The sequence below is a fragment of the Fringilla coelebs genome (genome assembly GCF_963513975.1).
Source record: "Fringilla coelebs genome assembly, chromosome: 7".
In the NCBI taxonomy this organism is placed as follows: Eukaryota; Metazoa; Chordata; class Aves; order Passeriformes; family Fringillidae; genus Fringilla; species Fringilla coelebs.
The window spans coordinates 27,282,538-27,304,480 of NC_140035.1; the positions used below are offsets into that span (position 1 = coordinate 27,282,538).

General features: G+C 40.8%; 2 protein-coding genes across 2 annotated transcripts; one reads left to right on the plus strand and one right to left on the minus strand.

Annotated features, from left to right (window-relative positions):
- Nucleotides 1–395: 395 nt before the first annotated feature.
- On the plus strand, nucleotides 396–9,519 carry TYW5 (tRNA-yW synthesizing protein 5). Its single transcript, XM_084209302.1, has 8 exons — nucleotides 396–524; nucleotides 1,419–1,573; nucleotides 4,573–4,642; nucleotides 5,543–5,587; nucleotides 6,050–6,187; nucleotides 6,798–6,885; nucleotides 7,345–7,461; nucleotides 9,161–9,519. The coding sequence occupies exons 1-8, from the start codon at nucleotides 417–419 to the stop codon at nucleotides 9,415–9,417; spliced, it is 978 nt and encodes a 325-aa protein (XP_084065428.1). The 5' UTR covers nucleotides 396–416; the 3' UTR covers nucleotides 9,418–9,519.
- Nucleotides 9,520–11,883: 2,364 nt separating this feature from the next.
- LOC311155744 (mitochondrial protein C2orf69 homolog) lies at nucleotides 11,884–17,169 on the minus strand (the record flags this gene model as incomplete). The annotated part of the gene is made up of 2 exons (XM_084209129.1): nucleotides 11,884–15,167; nucleotides 16,834–17,169. The coding sequence occupies 2 exons, from the start codon at nucleotides 17,167–17,169 to the stop codon at nucleotides 14,328–14,330; spliced, it is 1,176 nt and encodes a 391-aa protein (XP_084065255.1). The 3' UTR covers nucleotides 11,884–14,327.
- Nucleotides 17,170–21,943: the final 4,774 nt, after the last annotated feature.

Here is a 21,943-nt window from a genome sequence, read left to right on the forward strand (position 1 = left end):
ACAGAAATACCTCAAAGGCGGGTGCCAAGAGGGTGGTGCCAGACACTTCTCAGTGGTGCTCAGTGACAGGAGGAAGAGTAATGGCCATAAACTAAAACATAATAAGCTCCACCTCAGCTTGAGCAAGAGCTTATGTTGAGGGTGGCAGAGCACTGGAACAGGCTGCCTAGAGAAGTCATGGAGTCTCCCTCTCTGGAGACATTCAAGCCCCACCTGCACATGTTCCTGTGTCACCTGCTGCAGGTGACCCTGCCGTGGCAGGGGTTGGACTCGACGCTCTCCAGAGATCCCTTCCAACCCTGACAGTTCTGTGACCCGCGGGCTCCCGGCCCTTGCCCAGGGGGCGAGGCAGGAACGTTTCTGCGCGGGCTCTTCTTTCCGGGGGAAGCGGCGGGGCGGACGCGGTGCCCGCGGCCATGGAGCGGCGGCAGCAGCAACGGGAGCAGCGGGAGCAGCGGGTGGTGGCCCTGGAGCGGCTGGACGGGGTGACGCGGGAGCGCTTCCTGCGGGACATCTACCCGCGGGTACGGGGCGCTCCGAGCGGCACCCGCCGCAGCGGCTGGGGCTCCACGGCGACACAGGGCACGGCAGGAGGTGTCCGGGGGCCCCTCCTCAGCGGGCACAGCTGGGACAGGCCAACCCCAGGGTTTGGGTTTGTGTGTTCCTGGAAAGGCGCCCTGATCTATTGAGGGGAATGGGAGTTTAGGAGCAAGGAGCTTCTATAGGCAGGTCCTGTTTGAGCTGCTGGCAAGTTCCGACAGGTGATCTCTGTAATAGTTCATTTCGTTTGGCAGTGGTTAGTTTTGTTGCTTAGTCATATCTTGTTTTATTCCCACCCTCCTGCCCCATACCCCCCACCCTCTGAGGTCCCAATTAAAAGCAAAAGTGTCTTTCTGCTTTTTGTGTGCAGGCTCGATCAAACCTATTCGTGGTTATGAGCAGCAAGGAACCTGGTATCGGTGGAAAGAGCTTCTCTCATGAGAACATAACAGCATCACCACAGCTCACAGTCTGCACTTTAACTGTGTGGGCTTTTACATGTTTTGTGCTAAGCCTTGGCTAGAAGGATTAAATCTGTTCCTTCACCTGGATGGATTCCTAACTGGCCCCAGCACAAAATGTGGACTATAAATGTCTTTGCCTCTCCATATCCTTCCTTACCCAGCTAGGAAAGAACATATAGTTAATATAGAAACACTTCCACAATTTGCTGTGTTTTGTTTCAACGTTCAGCATTTGATTCACATTGCTGGTGAACAGACTAGCTGTAAGCTTGTGAGCTTGTGTAGTGGGTCCAGGCATTCAACTGACTTGTTTGCTTGGATGTAATTTGAAAAATTAATTCTGGTTTTTTTTTTTTTTCTGTTAGATGCTGTGATAATTCACCACTGATTTTTGTTGTTGTTGTTGTTCCTTAGAGAAAGCCAGTAGTGCTTACAGGACTGGAACTGGGCACTTGTACCACCAAATGGACAGTAGATTATTTGAGCCAAGCTGAAGGATCTAAAGAAGTAAAGATTCATGTTTCTGCAGTGCCACAGATGGATTTCCTCAGTAAGAACTTTGTGTATAGGTACTTCACTCCAAAGCCTCTTGCATTTTAAAGGCATGTGCTTGTAACTTACAGACATACAGTGCATCTGTTTGAAGCTGAGGGTGGGAATAGGAAGACAGTTTGTGAAAACATTACCTTGTGTTTCAAGGGTTGTCCTGGATTTCTCCCTCTTCTATTAATTCTACACCCTGAATAAATACAATGATAGTGAAATGAGGGGCCAAACAGCACCTTCAAAATGATGTAATGAAGTGTTGTAAAGGTATTTTGTCAGAGCACTATTTTAGGAAATTTGAGTCTGGCAATTGCAGATGTTAATTAAAAGCAAACCAAAACACCCTTGATATCTGCAGTTGACCTGGTATTTGTTGTAGTTATGTGGTGCATTCTCAGTGTTACTGAATAGTGACAATTTCTGACTCACTGTGTGTCTGATCCCCTTTGAATGCTGGTGTGTGTGTGCCAGCCATGGTATTCCACTCCAGAAAGGGTGTAACTGGTTAAATCCATGCTCCTTTCAAAGTTAGCATGTGTAGCTTTCAGGATGTTCAAACCACTGGATACCACACATTTCACCAGCTCTTTAATCTTGATGTGGGCCACAAAAAACCTTGATCTCCTCTGGAGCTTCTCCTATGTAACTGCCAGAACATTTCTTCAGAGTTCATCTAACTTCGGTCATTGTGTTGTCCTTCAAGGGTCAATGCCTTTATTTTAGCAGTCCTTTGTTTTCCCCAGGTGGGAATGTGCTCAGGATGTGCTCAGTTTGTTAAACTTCTAAGCAGGTGGGAGCATATGCTGTAAACAAGCCACAAGTGTCTGAGTGGAGCCTGTTGTTCAGGGGATAAACACAAATTACAGTCATAGTGCATTCTGCTCACTGCATAACGAACTATTGAATCTCTGAAATGAGGGTGTACTTGACTAACTTTGCCTTATCTCCATGCTTCATTTTCCCTGCTCTGTTTTGGGTTTTTTTTAGTATCTCGTGCTGTGGGTTCACATACAGTTGTTCTGGAGTCTTTGTTTTAGCAGGTTTGTAGACAGCCAAATGGACTCTCTGATGCTCTGATGGTGTTTCATTATAGCAGGTGTCAGGACTTTCACATACTTCCCTTGAAGTTCAGGAAGCTTTGACCTTTTCTACAGCAAGTCCCTCATTCTAATATGAAGGGAAAATAAGTAGAAACAAAAGAATAGAAACTATGAGGACTTAACATGCAGTTCCATTAGTTTAAACTGATGAACATTAGTAGTAGTGCAGATCTGTTATGAGTTGCATGCTCCTACCCCTGTTTTTGTGTTGGTTCTGGAACTCATCCAGCCAGGTTGTGACGTGCTGCAGAAATCTGAATGGTTTTCTGCTGTTTTAGCTTTGTAAGCAGGTTCACGGGGGGGTCAGATGAGTGCCAGTGCTACTGTAAGGGGGGAGATGGGGTGATTAGGGCAGATAGCAAGGGCAGAGCTGTGGTAGCACCAGAATGCATCAGTTTAAGCTGTAGTAGAGCTGTGCTCTCACTTTCTTCAGCAGCAAACATAAGTGGACATGATAGAACAGTTTGGCTGAAGTCAGAGCATTGGGTTTTGTTTGGTTTTCCATTGACTTCAGTGGGTTTTGTATTTGCCTATTCCAAACAAGCCTAAAATATTTAGAGAATTGGTTTAAGTACTGTCAGATGCAGGTTCACATTCTAGTAAAAAAGATAACAGGATCAAGAAAAATTTTGCTTGAGAATGGTTTCTTCTTAACCCTGAGTACTTGGTGGTTGCTCTGAAACATGATGTTTACATGCAACAGTTCATGATCCAGTGACACTTAGTGTGAGATGTTGAGCTGCATGAATGTAACATTGAATTCATAATAATGAATATGTGTCCTGTTGCTGATCGTGCTTGGTTTGCCATTCAGCTATCAACTGATACAAAAATCTGTAATCTGCATGAAAAGCTCCTATTATGTAGATAAATATGTAACACTCTTACTGACTTCAGAGGGACCAGCTCTAATGCCCAGTGACTCTTCTTGAATCTTCTGAAGTTGTGTTTAGTAAAATTAAGAAAAACTGCAAAGAAACATTTGAAATATTGAGATGCATGTGTTTTGAGGAGCTGAGAAAGCATATATTTTTTTTAAAAACCCATATAACTGAAATAAATTTTATAGACGTACAAGTGAAGGTAATTACCTGTATTCCTGCACAAATTCATAGCAGAAAATGCATAGATACAAATGTGCATCTTCCCTGTTGGAGTTTTCTTGATGCTGAGCTTTTCTGCAAATTTATAAAAAGCTACCGTAGACAAGCCTAAAAATGACACACTTCAACAGTTAAGCAAGTATTGCCACAGTTTGAGTCTTAATTTGACTGTGAAAAATGTTTTGTTCTGTGACTCAGACCATTCAGAACTCCTAAGCTCAAGAGGGGATCTTAACAAAGTGTATGAACAGTTGATGGAGCCGGGTTCTTTTGTGGTCCGTGGTGATGGGACAAGAGGCAATGGGCACAAGCTGAAATACAGGAAATTCTGTTAACCCCTTTAACACACACAGACACACACTGTTTTACAGTGAGGTTAGGCAAACAACAGAACAAATGCAACAGGTTGCCTAGAGAAATTATGGAGTCTCCATCGTTGGAGATCCATGAAACCAAACTGGATGCTGTCCTGTGCAAGCTGCTGTAGTGAACCCTGCTCTTGGCAAGGGGCTTGACTGGAGGAGCTCCAGAGGTGCTTCCAGCCTCAGCTACTACAGGATTATTTGGATATACACTGGAACAACTCATTAAAACAGAGAAGTTTTTAAGTGTAGGATTTCTGTCTTGGGAGAACTCTTCAAATATCTGCTGCAAACACTCATTAGTCATCATGTTAATTAAAAAAAACAACAACAAGAGAGCAGCCTATTGCATCTTCCATTGCACTTGATATGGTAAGGGAGCTTATTATAAGTCTGGAGTTTAGACCATGTGTTGTTACGCTGATTCATGGTATAAAGTCAAATATTTCTATTTCAGAACTCTGCCTTTTGATGCATTTGTACGAAGAGCAGCTGAAGTCAAGCACAAGGAGTACTTTCTTACTGAGGTAATTTCCTTAGTGTCACAGTTTCTTCTGTTGGATATTTTGGTGGTGTATGGAGAGAAAAGTGATGAATTGTAATTTAAAGTCTTACTTCAGTAAAAAACTTGATCTTTAATTTAACTTTCTTGTGAGTTGATGCCAAAGGAAAAAATGTGAGAAGTAATTCTTCTCAGTTGTTTTTTTGTATGTGTACAGTGTGGTTAACTTCAGTCGTCCTGTTTTTCTTGACAAAAACTGCTTACATGAGCACAAATTCCAGTATGAAATTTAGAAATCAAACCATGCTTTAGAATAACAACCATATCATTTCTGTGGTTTGCAAGAAAATGTCATGAAGATATTTTAGAATTTGATGACTGTCAAAGTACAAATCCAGATATATTGTAACATAATTTGTGAGTAGCAAATGTGTGGTTATCTCTACATATCAGTGTTCAGGCTAGAGATTTTTCAGATAACTGTAATTAGGAAGCAAATAGTTTTGAATGTAGACATGCTTTTTACCTTTTATGCTGCACAGAATGCTGTAAGTTTTGAAGGCAATAAAAATAGTTTTCTGCATCAATATACTGAAGAACTTAAATTATAATCTGCATTCGCTTTGAGTCTGTTCAGTAACAGCAATGCTGAAGCAGTTGACCAGTCTCCCCACACTTTACTCTTCTCCTTTCAGTTAATTATTCAGTTATTTTTCAGGTTTTTTTTCCCTTTTGTCAAGATTAGCTGCAGGGATCAGTAAATGGCAGTATAACAAAGTAGCTGAATTTTTAGATGCCCTTTATTTGTACCATATTTTAAGGAAATTCTGCATTAGATAAATGAGAAAATACAAGCTTTGTGTTTAAGTGTTTTGGTAATTCTTATTAAAAAAACCCAAACAATTCTCTTTTATGTTCTCTTCAGGATGAAAAGTACTATTTGCGTTCAGTGGGTGAAGATGTTAGGAAGGTAAGTTACTGGAGATTGTAAGGTTGCAGTTTTGAAATATTTTTTAAAGTCTGCTGTCATACAACTTACTTAGGGTCACATGGTTTGTGAATCTGACTGGATTTAGGTCAGAGTACTTCAATGTGTCTAAAATAGTTCCTGTTGCATGAGAGCTGAGCTGGTCACTGAAGCCTACATTGCTAAACTGCCTTTCTTTAGCTTTTGTTGTAAACTGGTATAAAAAGATTTATGCTGATCTCTTGCTCCTGCAGTGTGATTCCGAGCAGCCATGGTTAAGAGCAGCTCTCTGGCTCTTCTTATTAATGGCATTTGGCAAGTCAGTGCCGAAAAGCGTTGCTGATTTCAGGTGTTGCCAGTGCTGAAGTTCTAACCCTGTTTCATATGATTGGAAATGGTTGTGAAGTGCTCCCCCACTTAAATGTGCATAGATGTTCTCTAAGAGTTGTACCCTTTCCATTTCAGGATATTGCAGATATCAGGAAGCAGTTCCCTATTTTAGCAGATGATGTTCGTATTCCGGAGTATTTTGAAAAGGAACAGTTTTTCTCTAGTGTCTTCCGCATCAGCTCAGCTGGATTACAGTTATGGACACATTATGATGTAGGTAATACATGGCTTTAGCATAAAATATTGCAGATGGCATTACAGAGTTGAGAGAATAAGGTGCAAGTCTCTGACAAAGATTAGAGAATAATAATAAACTTCACATATTTTGAAATATTAAAATGAACCACATTTAGTGGTACGGTGAGTTTTAAATGTTGCATTGTTTAGCCATAATATTTTAAATGGGTTTATGTCTAATTCCAGATTTGTAAGATTAAAGGATGTTTTATTTTGTTTCTGTTTTTTAAACTGTTTTGAGTTTCAGTTGAAAATCTGAAACACAGTAACTTTACACATTTTTGTCTTCAACATTGCTTTCCTTTTTTTTTTCACTCTAATGGCCAGATTAGGATAAATTCTAGTTGTACAATACACTGCCAACTGTGCAATGATTGTAGTGGTTTCTGGCTGCAATGCAATAGATTCCAAATAAGGTTGTCTTCTAACACTGTGCAGTGAGTTCTGAATAAATTTATTTATAAGATAATTCTTAACATGTGAAGGTTTTATTAATACTCTTTAAGCTAATAATTAGATCAGTTGAAGTCTATATATTTATTCAATCAACTTTTGGCTGACATCTCTATTATTTTGCTCACCCCAGGTAATGGACAACTTCTTAATCCAAGTCACAGGGAGAAAAAGAGTTGTTTTGTACAGTCCTCGAGATGCACCATATTTATATTTATCAGGTATGCATGTCACAGCTATCTAGATTGGAGTTTGGTGATCTTAGCTTTTCAGCTCTCAAGTGTTGCAGTGTAGAAAATAATCACTAACAGATGACTTGCTATTAAAGAAGTAATTTGTTCCTTTGATTCTGTGTGCTTTAGTCAAAGCTAAGGAAAACAGCAGCTTTGCCTGATTATTTTCAACACCTAACTGAAGGAGTGAAATGTTCTGTCTGGGTTCAAAATGTTTTTTAGATGTCAGGAAAAATGGTTTTTAGTGTTAATAAGGTTGCAGTTACAGAACAAATACAGACAACAGGAGAACATCTCTTCAGTAAATGAGGGGTGCCATCAGGTTTTCCTGGTTTTGAGAAATAAACCAGTACTAAATTTGATTCAAGAACTGCCATCTCCAGCAATATGATAATGCTTTGTTACTATTGGAAGACTGGGAATATTTATTCAGTGAAATTTTCCCAGGTACTAAATCAGAGGTGCTGGATGTGGATAACCCAGACATGGAGAAATATCCTCTTTTTGTGAAAGCCAAGCGCTATCAATGTGTTTTGGAAGCAGGAGATGTGTTATTTATTCCAGGTAAGTAGTAAATAGTTCCTGACCATAGCATGGTATTAAACAGTCTTGTTTCTAATTTATGTTTTCTGAAGATGGTAAGAGATTACTAAAGCATTTCTCTGTTATAAGCAGGAGCACTGAAAGCCAATGTTGGCAAAACTAATTTACTTCTTCCAACTGTACAATTAACCTTAGAAAGTATTATTATATCTATTCATAAATCTTGCTTTCCCTCAAGTGTACACTCTCTGCTCCTGAATTTGTGTCTTAATTGATTAATACTGTAAACTTACCTTCTGAAATCTGAAATGACTTCAATGACCTGAGTTTTTTAGCGACAGAATTTGAGTGAAATACTACTTCTGTTCTTCTGTAGCTCTGGCACTTTAGCACTATGAGGCACATGGTCTGATGAGAATTATGGATAGTAGAGTTATTGGCCCTTCTAAAGATTATTAATCATCTTTGGGGAGTGGAAACACAAGTCCTAATCATTTATCTGCACAAACAGAAAGCTGCTTCCTGGGTTGACATGACATATTCTGGTAGCCAGGGAAAGGCATTTGAATTACTCCTATTGAACTACTCCTCCTTGTTACTGATTTTATTTTAACTCACTGTGAGCTTGCAGCAGATATAATTTATCCTGTCACTTTTACATTATCTGGGCAATATAAACAGGTCAGTAAACAAGAAGGTAACAGGTTTTTAGGAAGTTACTTTATAATAGTTTCTTAGCCTTTGACTTGTTACTTAATTTTGAACTTGCCTTAATGTTTCTTCCTAAATAAACTTTTGGTTACAGTTAAATAGTTATATGTCACACTGCTGCTGATGTCAGCACCCCTGTTTTCTGTTTATGAACACCAGATACTTGTTTGTCTTCGCCAGTGGGTGAGCAGAGTTAAACTTCAGCTCTTTTAAGACTGACTGGGGAGTATAGGGATTTTTGAGTCCAGAGAATGGTGCTTTTTCAGCATCCTGCAGTGCATATCACTGAAAAAAAAAGATGTTTTCTGAGGAATGTGTGTGGTTATTATGAAGAAGGTAGAAGCAGCCCCTCTTCTCTGGAAGAAACTTCATGTTGATTTCTCAGAATAAACTTTTCTCTGTCTTCAGCACATACAGGCAAATAAGATGCAATAAACACAGCATTCAGACTTTTAGCTTAAAATTCAAATATCCTAAATATACCGTATTAAACTGATTCTTTAAGTGTACTCAATGAAACAAAGATGTCTTGGGTTCCTTACCACAGTCATGATGATTCAGCTGAAAAAAACATGCCTTCATTATGAGAAGATTAGCAACTTTGCCTGAGTGACCTGGCTGATGCTGGTGGTTTACATTAATGCCTGGACAGTATGTGCAAGGTTAGGGACTAAGTGAAAATACGAATCTGCATTTAGAGTGGAGGAGAGCAAGGGAAGGTGACTTTCTTTCACTCTACACATGCTTATCCTTTGCTTACATTTGAGTACCTCTATGCTTCAGCAATTGTCACTTTTATGAGAAGTAATGGATCAGCATAAATGTCTTGAGAAACTTCTTAAATTTGGTACAATGCAATACATTCATATGGATATTTATAAATAAACAAAAATTCAGTAGTTGAGGCTGTTCCTCAACTAGATTTGGTTTGGGCAATTCTGACACCTGCTTGGAGTCACATGGAAATTTTAGACAGTAATTTTTATTTTAGACACTGTTCTTTCTACAGCTTTGTGGTTCCATAATGTAATTTCTGAGGAATTTGGAGTGGCACTGAATGTCTTTTGGAAGCACCTTCCTGCTGAGTCCTATGATAAGACTGACACTTATGGAAATAAAGATCCCATGGCAGCCTCTAGAGCCATACAGATCTTGGACAGAGCCTTGAAAACACTTGAAGAACTACCTGAGGAATACAGGGACTTTTATGCTCGGAGAATGGTGTTACGTATCCAAGAAAAGGCCTATAGGAATGATTATGGATAAAGTAACACACTGCAGTACAGCAAGGTCCCTTGCAACTAGAAAATTGTAAGTTAGTATGGAAACTGTCCATCTGTACTTACATACACTTTCTGTGAGACCAATAAAAACTGTCAATAAACATTCATCTCTAATAAAATTCCTCTTGTAGATTTTCTTCCTAGTTTTTCATGTGCAGTGAGGTCACAGTCTGCTTGATCTGGAGATGGTCTCTTTTCTACAGTGAGACAGACATTTGCAGTGCCTCCACTTATAACTGTACTTTTTTGGAATGTTCTACTTAAATTTTTCTGAACAAAAGTTTTGGTATGTGGGCTGACAGCATGTATGCTTAGAAGTAACTGGACATATTTGTGAATGCAGCCTCAATAAATTTTAGCAAAGCCGTAGTGGTTTCTGAGGAGGTCCAAGCAAGCCATTGGTGGTAGCTGCAATGGTCATGGTTTCTTTTTAAGTGATAACCTGGCAATTAGTGTAGGGAGTTGCTTCTCCCCCTTGTAGTGAGACAGAGCGGGTATGGAGAAAAAAAGCAAAAACTAACCATGCCAGATTACACTTAGAATTGTGCAGCAGCTTGAGTGCAATGTAAATGATTTACCCTTTTCCTAGCTCAGTAATGTGTTACTGGGGGGAATATCTTCTTTGTCACTGCCTCAGTGCAGTCAGACAGCACTGCTGTTCCTGCAGCTGTGAAACACTTGGCACTAATGTGCCCACAAATCCATTCAGGTACAGTCCTAGTATCTGCAGTGGAGTTCATAGTTGTGGAGTAGACACAAAACCTGTCGGGGCTGTTTTGTTATCATATGAAAGGGGGTTTGCATAGCACCTTTTGGGATGGAGCCTGTTGTTTAGGCATTGTAGAAGGTTACTTTTTCAGCAGATTGTAGTGCTTACAAAAGCCCTGTGAAATAAAGGTGGAGGTCTGACAAAAAGGATGGGCTAGGCATTGTCTCTTTGAAACACCTCTGGTGTTATTACTTGTGCTGTTTGTAAATGCAGCATTTATCTGACTTAGGTCAGTCTGTTACTTCTAGCAACGTTTTTTGAGAATTGAACTTGTCAAAAGCTCTTAGACAAAATAAATGTGTAGTGGAAAAAAAGTGCTGGGAAAAAAGCTTTCTTCAGAAGAGCAGGAGCTTGAACACTGTGCAGATTATTCTTCTAAACCTGTTCTTCTTGGCAGTTCAACACAGTGAAAATAGTCTGGTACCATGTGAATGGGCACCCGGCCACCTCAATGAATAAGCATGAATGGAACCAGCCAAGCGATTCTGACGGGCATCATTGTACGTTCGGAGGGTAGAATTTCAATTTGGGATCACAAATAGGTCTCCCAAAATTTTTGTTCAGAAAGGAACAAGGATTTCTTGTGCACACTGCTGAGACAGAATCTCTCTGCCCATCAGGCTGGGGTAACCTCTTGGCTTTGTTGTGGTAATGTCAAGGGCCCAGTCTGAATTGCGGAGGTGAACAGAGCATATTCTTTGTGTGTCAGGACTGAATTGAGAGGTTCAGAGAGCCTGCAGGGCTCAACAAAGCTGTGTTCCAGCACTTTGCCTGCACAGCCCTCACTTTAACTGCCAGCAGCTTCTCAAGGTACTGGTACAGAGATGTGCTGATACCTCCTGGCATTCCTTGGGTCTCCATTCACAAAAGGAGGTGTCAGCTTGGTATTCTCAGGCCCCCTTAACACTCAAGTTTAAATTTTATTTTCATGCTGCCAACTTTTGCATTTGGAGAGATCTGACTAAGTCAGTCCCAGATGGGAAGAAGTTTATCAAACTTTTTATCATTTTAGATTCATACAAAATAAAATTATTTCAGTCATCCGGACAAGTTCATAGAATCAAGCCTTGCTTTAAAAGAATTTAACAGTTTACAGTTTAGTACATGTTAGCATGTAATACAAGAAAACCAGTCATTACTAGGTTGTACCATGGACTGTATGAGGTTGCTCACTCCATTAGAAAACAGAAGTGTCTTGAACTACACCGCTATAAGCAGGAGAGCCACCTAACTTTAGGCATTTACACCTAAGCTTATTAAAAACTGCCTTCAAAGTTAATGTTGAAAAATGTGCAAACTATGACCCATTTTATCCTAACACAGAAATGTCCCACCCTTGGCTGCTTCATGCCAGCTTTCCTGTGTTTGTGAGATGCCAGTAAGCTGTCTTAAAATTATGGATGCTGACTACACAAATACAAAGCCTCCTTGAAGAAAAGTCATCAAATAAATCTGATTTTTTAAACTAGGTCTCCAGAAACACCTGATAAAACTTAAGCCACAAAACTGCACATTCCTTGTTTAATGGTTTTATACTCACATCAAAGTGGTTTCATCCATCAGAAATAGTTTATTTTCTACATAGTTTGCAAAATTTATTTTTAGCATGTATTGTAATGAATGACAGAGGCACATTCCAACAGAGTACTACAGCTGTTTAAAGAATGAAAAACAACCAGTCAGTTTTCCCTCCACAACACGAGGTCTCATAACAAGATTAGTTTTACAACAAAGTGCCTATTCTTCAAAGTAATGCAGCAACACTTGAGCCTATTTAACAGTTATTGTAGGCAGCCTCCATCAAACAGGTTAGTATTATTTTAACAGGACAGCCATCCAGAAACTTTTGAAGACAATGTCAATATTTTAATAGCTATTTCCAAAAGCTTGCAGCAACGTAGTTCTGATGTTTTGGTAGGCACAGAATTGTTTAGAAATTGGTCTCTGATCTGCAGTGTTATTGGATTGGGCAAGTGTTAGCACACCCAACTTAGCCTAGTCAGTCTGAAACTGAGGGAGCAAAGGCAATAGAAAGTTCTGGGGTTTTTGTTGGTTTACTTTTTAAAATACTATTTTGTAAGAGGATGGTTAAATATATTTCAAGACATTTGCAGGCTTTCTATAAAAACCACTTCTTTAGGTGACCCATATTTCCTTTACAGAAAAAAAATCCTCACATATGCTGCAAGTGTTATCAAAAGGACCATAAAGGGGAAAAAAAATGTTACTTGAAACAAATTAAAAAGTTGTTATAAGCCTATTAAGATGGTAATCAACAAATAGGATTGAACAAAATCTCCAAGAAACAGCCTAAAATAAAAAAAGCAGATGGAACTAAATTTCAGGTTCTTTAGAGTTTGTTTGCATGTTGCACTTTTCTCCATCAATTAAAGTAGATTTCTTTTGATGAACTAGGTAATCTAATTATTAGTGATAGAGTTCTCTTTTCAAATTGTAAGGTGCACACTGTATGCATAATCCTTTCTATCACCCTTAATATTTTGAGTATTAAGAACATTTTCTAAGGAGTACAACACACTTTTCTCATTATTCAGTGATCACTGACATGCACACTTTCTGCCAAAAGTTGTCTACAGGGAACCTTTTAAGTTTTAATGATGCCAAAAGAAGAAACTTCCTTTCCACAGTGTAAGAGTCACGGGAAACAAGGAGCAGGGCAGAGTTGTCACTAAGCCATCAAACATAGAACCGAAGTTGAATAAAATGCCTTTTTTCAGAACTTAGCCACAATTTTTTGTGTAATCTTCACAGAGTTTTGCTAACTTGCTTATGTATTCCTATACTTCAAGAAATCCAAAACCATTTGGAGTTACTGGCTCATTGTTAATAGCTGCAGCTGTCTTTAAGAATGATTCTAAGCTTTGTAGCTAAATGGGAAGTTACTTGCAACAGTAGAAAAGTTCCATTAATATCATCATTGTCCATCTTTCAGTATTTCTTTCTTAAGTACACTCAGGTTTGGTGCCTGAACCAGATTACATCTTCTGCATCAAATCTGGCTGGCTTTCTATTTAGAGGGGTTTTTTTTCTGTAGGAAAAATTAGGCTCCAAAAATAAGGTTTTTGGATGGCTCTAGACACAACTACTGCAGTACATTTAAAGGAGATAATAGATTTTAAAACTGAAGCATTTTGAAAGAGCTACAGTCAACACAGTCTGAATTTTTTTAACGCAACTTGTAATAGATTATGTGCTTATGGCTTGATTAAGAGCAACATCAATGCAGCAATTGCCAAGTAAAACCTTGCCATCACAAGGCTGGGATGTCACCCCTTGATGTGACAATAAAGGTATTACTGCTGGTCCTTACAGAAGTTAGCAAAGCAACAGCAAGGTATCTTGAAACACAAACAAGCTACATCCAAATCAACATTCCTGGTTACTTAACATAGCTACATCACAATTTTCAAACCCCCAGGTAAAATGGCTGCTCACTAGCAGATACTACACAATTTATTAATCAAACCTCAGAGTGACAGAAATGGCAAGGCACACATAAGGAAGACAAATGAATTGGCACTATTATTCCAAAGGAATTTGTGACTTTGTTTCAAACAGGAAAAATGCTACAAAACTGGAAGATTTAATTACCTAATAAAACAGGTCTCCACAAAATATATTACTAACATTCTTCTTACAATCAATTTCCTTAAGCCAAGAAACTAACCTTACATCTGTTATTGACAAAGAGCAATAATTTTAGCCCTGGAAGCACTCAATTGAATTATCTACACATCTGAAATTCCCAAGTACTTTAAAGTCCCATTAAATGCAGTATATGATATTAGACATCCAGGACTAAAAATTCTGCCAACAGTTTAAGAATAAACATTCACATTTAACAAAAAAAAAAAAAACATGCATAGGATTGTTCTTCATAACACTTTTTTCCCAGGAATCAAAAAACAACATCTGTTATAGTTATGGGGTCCCAATAAGCCTTTTTATGCTACAGAAATTTATATATAGTATCTATTAGCAACACAGAACTGATTTAGTATTCTGTTTAGAAAGCATCTGCTCAAAGCTGAAAATCTAGATGACAACATTTACAGTGTTAAGAGTGCTTCTACAAAGAATATGCTGTTCATATACATACAGTCTCAAAATACTTCATGAACTCTGAAGTGGTTGTCTAAGGAGGGAACTTCATCAGCAAAATGCAGTTGATCATTTATTTCCACACCAAATTCTTGAAGTATCTGTACAAATTTCTCATGCTCTCTCCCAATCCATGACCTCATTGTGTCAAACACTTGGTACGGTGTAACGTGAGCATGAACTTTAATTCCTGTCTCTGCAAGTTCTTTCAGCATTTCAGGGTAAGTAACCCAAGTGTTGCTTCCTCCTGAGTGACCACCATCCAGCCAGTAAATTGCTTTTATGTTTTTTAAGAAGGCATCTGTATTCTTGTCTTTTTTGGCTTCCTTCAGCTCATAAAGCAGTTGGTTCAAAACCACACAGCCTTTACTGAAGCCAATCAAAGTAAAGGATGCTGCACCTACAGCAGACGGTACCATGACGTTCACAGCAGAATTATCAGAGCATTCACAATCTCTCTCCCTTTCTCTGGACGAGCAGCCATTTGTTGTAGGAACTGACTGCGGTTGTGATTTACAAGCAGCTATTTTGGCATCCTTGCTGACACCATGCACACTTTTCTGGGACAACAGAATATTCTGAGAGAGTCTGAATGCATTAACCAGCAAAGCATGGAGATGCTTGAAAGCTCCTAAGTCAGTGCTGTGCTCTGGTGCTCCAAACATGTTACTTGTCACGAAATTGTCATAGCAACTGAATTTGTGCAGGTGCATTCGAGAACACTTTATGACCCAAATAAAGCTATTGGGGAACCGGCGAGCGAGTATGGTAGCAACATTTTCAAAACTCCAGTGCTCCCACTGAAAGTTTTCTGGGTGGCAAGACATGATGTCGTGATAGTTCTGAAAAATTAAAAAAATAGAAAAGATTACTACATTGTGAAAAGATTCAGCTCCAATGAACTCCTATTTATAAAGGAGAAAGGAGTACTTTTTTACAGAAAGGACTGTAAAAAAAAACCCATGCATTAGAGGCTCCTACTTTTTAAGTTTGCAGAACAAGAAACACATAAAAGAAACTGGTATATTTTGACTTGCTTACTTTAATATTTTTTATCACATATCTTTAATACTCTCAAAATCAATACAATAAAGTCAGCACATGAAAATATTCATAATTTTTGTTGACTTCACACCAAAAGAAAATTAAAGTATTATTCAACTTAGTATGACACAGAATACATATTTTTACTGCATTATCTCTACCTACAGAAATACTGATTATCTTACTATGAAACAAAAACAGACTTAAAACTTTGTATCAAGTTTTCTGGATTTTGTACAGAAACAAAAATATCCCCTCTCATTCAGCTGTAGGAAATTTTTATTGCCTTATTCGCATCCATAGAGGGCATTTTTGGAAAGAAATTAACCCCTAAGTCATGAATGAACCTCATGTCTGAAATCTTAATGGCAAAAAAATACTAGTTCATTTATTTTACTAAGGAATAATGAAGCCATATGCAAGAATGCCAATCATACACGTCTTCATAGGCCATCCCAATCCTTAAAATAAAAACACACAAAATTCTGCATCTTTACCTGACAGAAGGGAAAGACTTTTCCCTTGAAGAAGGCACTACCCCTGCTTTTGAAAAGCAGTAATGACAACAGAGATTAGCTGGCTACCAGAACAAGTTATGTTAGAGTGGTTGTCCACATGCTCGGGGACAGCACTTCAGAGTCTCTGCAATTTCTTGCCAACTCCAGAGACCACCAACTCCAGAGGTGCCTTCTCAGGACAGGCTGAGAAAGTGTCAGTGCCTGTCGAATTCCCAAAGGGCAGGGTCTGGGATGTCCATAGACCTGCACGGTGCACTGCCTGGGGAGGACAACCAGGCACCTTATTAACACTCCGTGCCATGCTTCCACGGCCATCCCCGTCACTGACACCCTCAGGCAGCACTATAGGGCTGGAGTGAGTCCAGAGAAGGGCAGTGGAGCTGGTGAAGGGGCTGGAGCACAAGTCCTGTGAGGAGCAGTTGAGGGAGCTGGGAGTGTTCAGCCTGGAGAAGAGCAGGCTTAGGGAGAGCCCTTATTGCTCACGCTAAGTCCCTGAAAGGAGCTGTAGCCAGATGAGGTTGGTGTCTTCTTTCAGGTGACAAGAAGACACAGTTTTAGGTTGTGCCAAGGAAGTTTAGGTTGGACATTATGAAGCACCCTTCACAGAAAGGGTGGATTGTCCTGGAGGTGTTGAAGAAAAGACTAGACGTGACAGCGCCAGGATCTGGTTGACCTGGTGGTGTTGGTCATAGGCTGGACTCGGTGATCTCCAACCTAAGTGATTCTGTAAGGACGACGCTCCTCCCCTGCACTACTGCTCCAGCTGAGGTTTCCGGAGGGCCCGTTCCCGCTCCCTGTGCCCGACCGTGCGGGGCAGCGAGATGCTCCGATGGCCGCGGCGGGAGCCGGCCAATGCCCACCCGCAGAGCCCCTCCGGGGACGCGCCCCTCAGCGCCGCTTCCCCGCCCGGGCCCCCATCGCCGGCGCCCGCACCCGCGCTCCGTACCTGCACGTCCCCCGGGAAGTACACGACGTGGTGCTGCGGCGACGGGGCTGGGCCGCGCGGGGCCGGCGGCGGCAGCAGCAGCAGCTCGTTGGTGCGGTGCGGCTCAGCTCCCGCCACCTCGGGCAGCCGCAGCCACGGCGGGCTCAGCCGCGCCGCGGAGAACCCCCCGCCGCCACCGCCGCCGCCGCCGCCACCACCGCCGCCGCCGCCCGCAGGCCCCGCGGCGCAGGCGGCCGGCGCCCCGCAGAGGCTCATGGCGCTGCCCAGGCACAGCGCGGCGGGGCCGGCGAGCCCCCGCAGCAGCGCGGCGGCGGCCGAGCGGCAGCGCCGGCTCATGGGAGCACCGCTCCGCGCGCCGCCCGCCCGCGCGCCGCGCCTGCGCACCGCCCGAGCACCGCCCCCGCGCACGGGCCCGCCCCCGGCCCCGCCCATGCCCCCCTCGCGAGGGACCCGGCAGGGGGCGCCGCACGTGCGCCCGCCCCGCGATGACGTCACGGGGCTGTTCAAAAGGCGGCGGCGGGAAGCGCGCGGGGCCGTGAGGGAGCAGGTGCGCTCGCGCCGCCCTCGGGGCGGTGCCTGGGCCGCGAACCCTGAGGGAACCGGGCAGCGGCACCGCGGGGTGTGGGGCTGTGGGACGTACAGCTCTAGGAGGGAGCTAGCGCTCCACGTGGAGCAGTTAAGTTCCAAACCGGAAGGTATGTGCCTCCTAAAGGTGCTGGTTGTATTAAAAAAAGTAAATAAAAAGATAGCTTTGAATTACTGGCTTTGGTTGCGCTAATTCTGCTGTGTTGGAAGAAAAGCTTTCGCGTGTGCTGGTGAGAACTCTGTATTTTAGATGGCAAACAAAGCAAGGAAACAGAGCCTTCAGTTAATTTCTAAGCATTCAAGATTCCTTTTTCTAGAATTTTGATATGTCACATATTTTTTTTCCCCTTTATTCTATTTACCTAGTCTTCTTAAAAATATTGTATGCAAACCTAGAAAACTGCCAAATACCAAGCCTGTTAGCTGAGGCGCTCAAGAAAGGAGAGCTAATTAAGCGCTAATTGCTTAATCAAGTAATCAAACTATTGACTGGTTTCTTCTTGTTGGGAAATTCAACAAGGAAATATGGTGACGTTAAGGTGATTTGTTAGTGTAGCAAGCTAGAAACCAGCAAAAATACTTGAGAGTGGCTTATTCATGTTGATAGGAATAGCAGAGATTAATTTAATTTTTTTGTGATTTAGGTTTTATAGGTTTTTGGTTAAAACAGCCTTTTTTTTTTTTTTTCCCAAATCCTAGCTCTACTAACGTTTTTGTATGAAAGTTTTCTTTGATATGCTTACGGCTTTTTTTCTCAGACCAGGAAAAAATGCAATATTTGGTCCCCAGAAGGTGGCGCTGTGCGGCGCGGTTTGAGGAGTCCGTATCAGAACAGGCAGAAACACTCAGGTGCTCACTTCGGGGTGTTCCCAAGCGCATCCTCTTTCGCCTGGTTTGGATTTTGGAGGTATTATTGTAGGATGTTTTCCAGATTTTTTTTCTCTGTAAGCATGCCCTAAGGCTATGATCCGAGTGGAAACTTTCACAATGCCCCTGCTAATGAAGCAAAATTATTTAGGAAAAAATCTCTGGCTCCTTAATTCAACTGTTCATTTAAGTTTGTGGAGACAGATTTTCTCAGTCCAATTTTGAGCAGTTCAGGTCTAGGCTAACACTAAAACTTAATTAGGTGGGCTAATGGAACCTTCTCACTTCTGTTTCCTAATAGATACTCTGCTGAAGAAATACTAGTGTAAAATCTAAATGCATATGCATACAAAGAAGCTAGTGCTCTGCTTTTCTCACATGAAGCAGATAATTCCCAAGAAATGCCTACAGAAATAGAGGAAAATGGCTGTGCTCCGAAAATCTGGATCTTTGGACCTTGATTGCAAAGGTTTGTTTGCACAGGCACAGCTCTATTATGATTATTGATACCTGATGAAAAACAGGGATCCACTGGACAGAAGTGGTCAGGCAAAAGAATTTAGTTTTCAATTTAGTAATTATTGTTGAGAAACATTAATAATTACTGTCAGTACTGTGAAGAAAAATCTGTGTTGTTCTCCTCTGGTGGCCTATATTCTCTCCAGTGGTTTCTGCAGATGAGAGATTAGCTTGCCCAGAAGAGTTTTACAGGCATTATTCACATTGTGGGGATAGTTACAGTAACCAAAGGGCATGCTGGTACTTCTGCCCAGAAATACTTATTTAACCATAGTGTGTTCATGATGCAACTGGGACCAAGTAACTAAAACTAATACGTAAGGTTGTAGACAGGCTTTCATCTTCATCCAAAATTCTACATGAGCCTTATGGGAGAGCATGGAAATTAGTCCATACCTTAGTCAGAATTCAGACACACACGATGACCAAAATTGTGAAATGGACTTTCTTTTGATTATAGGAAGTAATGATGTACATGACCTGGTTTTCCCATTTAAAATAGAAAGCAACAATTTATTCCTACTCTCAAGAAGATCCAAGAAATGTTCTGTGACATATTATAAATTTTAATGGTGACTGATGGCTCTGAGTTTGCTTCCAATCTTTGTCATGTGGCTGTTGCAGTATGCAAGTAGATTCAATAATTGAGTGTATTAATCCTTACACATATCATCCAATGGAGGCACAAAATGCTGTATTTTCAAGAGGCCTTTGTCAGCCGTCATGTTTGTCCTTTTCTCTGTAATGCTTCATGTCTCCATTCTTCTATTTACTAATTCTTTGCTTGCTGTGCTCTCTATTATTGTGAAAGGAAAGACCTTTTATTTTTACGTGCTGCTTCTCTTAGCACATCTGCTCTTCCTTCCCCACAGCAGCCCTCACAGTTTTCATATATACAAGATCAGTCATGAGCTGACCTCTGAGTTGCCAGTAGAACAGCCTATCCTGAATGTGCAGTTCACTGCCCATTTTTCCCTCCTGTAGGTAGGACAGGGAAGTGTATAGTATTTTTTCAGACTTTGCAGATGTTTACCCATACATGTCAGGGACCTTGGCAGAAAGCATGTGTATCATGGTTGATTAGCAGCGATGAGAGACATGCATATAAAAACTAATTCCTCTGGAGAGAACTAATGGCTTTTTTACCTCTTCAGTGTCTGAGTTCCCATATAGACCCTTGAGGCTGCCTGCAAGGTGGTTAATTTGTTTAACCTGCCAGAGGCAGCCAAATCTGCAGTTTCTGAGTAGAAAGGATACACAGCAAAAGTTGTCTTTACTAATGGCAATTTTTCTGAAATTGGATGTGTTTCATTGCCTTTATAGCATGTATGCTAATCCTGAGGTTCCATTTAGGGCATATATAAACAGCATAGAATAGAATTCAGGTTCTATACATTTTTTTAGACCAAGAAAGCAACCTGCAGTTTGTTTTAATTATAGCATTAAACAAAAGCATTTTAATAGGTGCATCACCAAAAGTCTAGGTGAAGAACTACTATTCTCTGATGTGATGTCTTTAGCCAAGTATTTAAGGTGTTTGAATTTCTGTGTCTTCATATGTAGGAGATGCAATATTTCAGAAGAACATGCTACAGAAAAACATGCTTCCTGCCCAACTAATGTGCAGTGTATAAATATATATACATACATATTTGCATATCTGTGTATTATATTTTAGTTTCCTTTTAAACATTTTTCAATGCATATGTGTTGAAATTGCTAGTTTGCATTTTGGCAGAGTATTGGAATAGCTGTGAAAACACCTGTTAAATACTGATGGGAAACTCCTTAGCAGTTGATATCCACCTGTGCCTTTCACTAGTGAGAGGAAGTGCCAGGCCTGGCTTGTCATTCTTTCAGGTACAGTAGCACTTCCAGGACTGAGCTGCCTGGATCTGTGGTGAAGAGTGCACAGAGGAATTCTCAGTGGCTGCACAGTGATGAACGCCTAGGTCTTGGCTTGTAGTTCTATTAATGGCAACAGTTCAAATGAAATTACAGCTATTATGCTGCATTGTAAGTACTACACAATTTACTTCTGCTGAAATTCCTACTGCCAGCTCTGCCTGCCAGCATCCATCTTTTGTGTGGGTATAAGATATTCAGGAGATCATAGGGGAGAATAAATCACTCTCTGGGCAATTTACTGAGTTGTATGAAAGTGAGAATAAAAGCTTTTCAGCGTGAAAAGTAAATCCATGTTTCTTCTGTGTCAGCTGTGTTGAGAAGCTGCTGAAAAAGAGGATATACGATCTTGGCTTTTTTAGTGCTGAAAAAACCAGTGTATAAAGTATTTGGAAACTACTCTACTGTTTAAAACACCTTTTTCTCTTCTCTGTTTCCCTGTGGAAATTGGTTTTGTTTAATCTTGATTCTGTCTACTTTTCTAATACCTTTCAATCAGTCGTTTCCATTGTCTCTGTTGGCTGCTGTAAGTGAAGAGTAGGACTTGCAGAGCAAATAATCTGGAATAACTGGGAAAATTTATAAATTAATAGATTAGGAAAGACTGAAGGAAAGCTGGGGGGAATTCAGCTTCTCTACAGTGTGTTTGAACATAATAGGCTGAAAGATCAGTGTGGTGGCTCTGCACACTGGAACCTGCATGTGCTGTCTCTGTCCTGCTCAGAAGACAGCAAGTAGAAAGGGCTGGAATTACTTTAATAGAAAAATTAAGAGCAAAGGGCAGGAGTCCCTAAAAAAAGTGGTAGTTCTGCTGTTCGTGGAACAATGACCAGTTTCTGTGCTTTGCAGTTTAAGTGTACAAAAAACTTAGGATTTAAGGAAGCTCTGTGTTGCCTAGTGTAAGTCAATATAAGTTAGGAAATCTGTTTGGGATTTAAAAGAATGCACAGTGGCCCAAGGAGTGTAATAAAAAGGGATTTTTTTTTGCTTAAAGAATTGGACAAAGCTCAGTCCCCTAATCATTTCTGCAGTCTGAGGTTTGGCAGTGAAATTCTGGCTTGTGTTTGCTTGTATCCCAATTTCCCTTCTTTCTTCTTTTCCTTAGAATATTCTGGCTTTGTAGATGGGTATATTGCAACGTACTCAACATAAGCCTAACTTCTGCCATTCCTTTTTTTAATTTGGATTGCCACATGCACAGAAATAAGGTCAGAATTTGGCCAAAGATAGTATC

Bases quoted from the DNA above. Each gene is read 5' to 3' on its own strand.
- TYW5 (XM_084209302.1), top strand. From the start codon at position 417: ATGGAGCGGCGGCAGCAGCAACGGGAGCAGCGGGAGCAGCGGGTGGTG. The intron at 5,588-6,049 runs GTAAGTTACTGG...TTTCCATTTCAG, and splicing joins TGGGTGAAGATGTTAGGAAG to GATATTGCAGATATCAGGAA. The intron at 7,462-9,160 runs GTAAGTAGTAAA...TTCTTTCTACAG, and splicing joins AGATGTGTTATTTATTCCAG to CTTTGTGGTTCCATAATGTA.